Source organism: Ursus maritimus, unplaced genomic scaffold (assembly GCF_017311325.1).
Source record: "Ursus maritimus isolate PB19 unplaced genomic scaffold, ASM1731132v1 scaffold_8, whole genome shotgun sequence".
NCBI lineage: Eukaryota > Metazoa > Chordata > Mammalia > Carnivora > Ursidae > Ursus > Ursus maritimus.
Window position 1 is genome coordinate 81,818,359 of NW_024426996.1, and position 3,199 is coordinate 81,821,557.

General features: G+C 67.9%; 1 protein-coding gene across 2 annotated transcripts in view; it reads left to right on the forward strand.

Moving 5' to 3' along the window:
* Positions 1–751: 751 nt before the first annotated feature.
* SPON2 (spondin 2) overlaps positions 752–3,199 on the forward strand; it is a 3,963-nt gene continuing 1,515 nt past the window's right edge. The window contains exons 1-5 of one of the 2 annotated variants that reach the window (XM_040625347.1): positions 752–959; positions 1,356–1,581; positions 1,747–1,970; positions 2,042–2,233; positions 2,515–2,695. In XM_040625347.1, coding sequence (XP_040481281.1) covers positions 1,359–1,581; positions 1,747–1,970; positions 2,042–2,233; positions 2,515–2,695 — 820 coding nt within the window. In that variant the 5' untranslated portion in view covers positions 752–959; positions 1,356–1,358. Of the gene's footprint in view, positions 960–1,007; positions 1,582–1,746; positions 1,971–2,041; positions 2,234–2,514; positions 2,696–3,199 lie in introns of those variants that run through there. The other variant, XM_040625348.1, reaches the window with a different exon arrangement.

Here is a 3,199-nt window from a genome sequence, read left to right on the forward strand (position 1 = left end):
ATCCTGTTGATTCCATTTATTCTGTCCCTCCCCCCCACCCCCCACCGCCTCTGGAATGTTAACAGTTCCAAAAATCGGAATGCTTTCTGTTTAAGCTTAAAAGCTCCCTGGGCAGTTCTGATAAGTAAGAGCTTGTCTTCAGTTCCCAGACCCCACGATTAGGGTGCTGGAAGTAATTCTCCCGACAGTGAGCAGCGACCAGCTCTGGTCCGTTAGCCCTGTCCCCCGCAGCCAGGCGTCCCTGGAGCTCTACCCCATGGGGAGCTCTGGGCCGCCTCCCTGCCCCAGGGAGCTTTTCCGGAGCTGGAGCTGGGACAACTCCACCGGCGTGGTTCTGGCTCCTCTCTGGAGCGACGGCCTCAGGATGCCCTGGCCAGCCCTGTGGACGGCGGCTCTGTGCACGCTGACACGCTGTGTGTGCCAAAACTCAGAGCCCCGAGGCCAGGGATGCCTGAACTGGGAGCCCCCACTTCTCAGCTCATCTCCAACACTTGGACTAACTTCAGGCCAGGACTGTGGCCCCTCGGGTCCCACCCTGCTCGGAGGGTGTAACGCACTGGCGGCCGGCGTTCCCCAGCCCAGCTCTCCTCCCAGCCGCGACTGTGGCCGCACCTCCTGGGAGACACTAAGACAGGCTTGTTGGGAAGGGGGAGCGGGAGGGAGAGGAGCCGGGGCGGGGAGGCGGGAGGAAAGACAAAGAAAGGGGTGCGGCAAGTGGCAGGCGCCCGAGGGAGGAGAGTGACCTCAGCGCCAGAGAAGCATCTGCTCGTCGTCAGAGCGAGGGCGGACGGCGCTGGAGGAGCCCCTTCTCTCCCTCTCCCTGTCCTAGCTTCGGCTCTCTGTACGGCGGTGGCCAGCCAGGGGGGCTGTCCTGGGCGTAAATTGGAGCTCTGGGCTCCTGGGGGGGGACCATCCGCTGTCCACAGCCCAGCCACCAGCCCTCCCGCCGCTCCTGCTGGGTGAGTACGAGTGTGCACCCCTGTCCCCATCCGGAGGCGCTGGGCCTCCTGGCACTTTCCTGGGCCCGGCAGCCCACAGCACCCCAACAGGGAGGCCTGCGTTTGCTGGTGTCATCCCGGGCACAGCGAGCCCAAAGTGTACCCTCCAGGTTCCCGGGACTCAGGGATGCTGCCCCGCGCATGGCTGAGACCCAGCCAGAGCTCCGAATCTGCCGGGCTTGGGATCCAAGTGTAACCTGACGCGGCTTTGCTTTCAGGGACAGGACGGGAGTGCCCCTGAGCCTGATTGGGACTGAGAAGGGATGCGTGTGGGGGGCTGCCCTCAGGGAGGTCCCTGCCCCTCCCCTCCCCAGGGGCCAGCGGTGCCAGCTGGTGGAGCTCTCCCTCTGCTCCTAGGTCATGGGAGCCCCAAGTCACGCCACCACCTGGGGCAGGGCCCTGTGGGCCCTCCTCCTGACCGCACTTGGCTGCGAGGCCAGCCAGCCGCTGGGGGGAGAGTCTGTCTGCACGGCCCGGCCCCTGGCCAAGTACAGCATCACCTTCACGGGCAAGTGGAGCCAGACAGCCTTCCCCAAGCAGTACCCCCTGTTCCGGCCCCCCGCACAGTGGTCGTCCCTGCTGGGTAAGTGCAGCCCTGCGGCCCCAAGCCCTCCACCATACTTCCAGTGTGCAGGGTGGGCACGCTCAGGCGTCTGCGGAGCACGTCGGGCTGTGCTTGGGCGCTGCCCCGGGCGCGAGGGATGTGCGCTCCCCCGGGCGGCGGCTCACACGCCCGCCTCGCGCACAGGGGCCGCGCACAGCTCCGACTACAGCCTGTGGCGGAAGAACCAGTACGTCAGCGACGGGCTCCGGGACTTTGCCGAGCGGGGCGAGGCCTGGGCCCTGATGCGGGAGATGGAGGCGGCCGGCGAGAAGCTGCAGAGCGTGCACGAGGTGTTCTCGGCGCCCGCCGTGCCCAGCGGCACCGGGCAGACGTCCGCGGAGCTGGAGGCCCACTCGCGCCACTCGCTGGTGAGCCGAGGCAGCGGTGGGGGGAGGCGCTGGGCCGCCGGCTGCCCCGCTGAGCGCCGTCCTCCGCGCAGGTGTCCTTTGTGGTCCGCATCGTCCCCAGCCCAGACTGGTTTGTGGGCGTGGACAGTCTGGACCTGTGCGACGGGGACCGCTGGAGGGAGCAGGTGGCGGTGGACCTTTACCCCTACGACGCCGGCACCGACAGCGGCTTTACCTTCTCCTCCCCCAACTTCGCGACCATCCCGCAGGACACGGTGACGGAGGTGAGCGGTGTCGGAGGCGAGGGGCCACAGCGGCCTCGTCCCTGCCCGCAACACGCGGGTCTGCAGGCGGCTGCTCTTCAGGGAGGAGGGCCTAGGCCGCCCGCCACACCCTTCCTGCTGTTTCCCACTCGCGGGCCCCCGACAGCCTGCGCGGCCTGGGGGGTTCTACACTGCCGGGCCCAGGCCGCGGTCCCCCCGCCCCCGGCTCCACCCCGCGACCCCACCCCACGCAATCGCACGCACGCGGCTCGGAGTCGTCCACACCGCTGCTCTCTCCGCAGATAACCTCCTCCTCTCCCAGCCACCCCGCGAACTCCTTCTACTACCCACGGCTGAAGTCCCTGCCCCCCATCGCCAGAGTGACCCTGGTGCGACTCCGGCAGAACCCCAGGACCTTCCTTCTGCCCGCCCCAAGCCCTGCGGGCGCCGGCGGGGGCAATGAGATCGCGGACAGCCTCTCAGGTGAGCGCGTGCCGGCCGCGACCACGACCACGACCACGACCAGGGCAGGCTCCCTGCCCGCAGCCCCCGCTCCTGGGGGGCCCTGACGGGCTGCTGGCTGCAGGGGTGGGAAGCGCGCTCAGGTCTGCCGGCCTCACAGGGACCCCTGACAGGGCAGCTGCCAGTACTGACCTCCACGATGAGGCCTTCTGTCTCACCCTTAGAATTACCCTAGATGGTGAGTGGCCGCCACATTCGAACACGAAATGACACTGGGGCCAGAAACTGACCCAAAGGGCTGGTCTTTGAAGTGTCAGTGATACCTCAACACCCGCGACTTCCCAAGTGCACGCGGGTCACCTGCTCCCCTGAGGGCCAGTGTCCAGGGAGCAGGCCCCAGCGTGTCCGTCCACCCCACCGATGCCCCCCAGGGACGCCTCACGTTGAGCCGAGGTGGCAGAGCTGGGAAAGGTGCTCCATTCAAAGCCCGGCTCCTGGGGATGATGCGCCCTGGCGGCCTGCCGG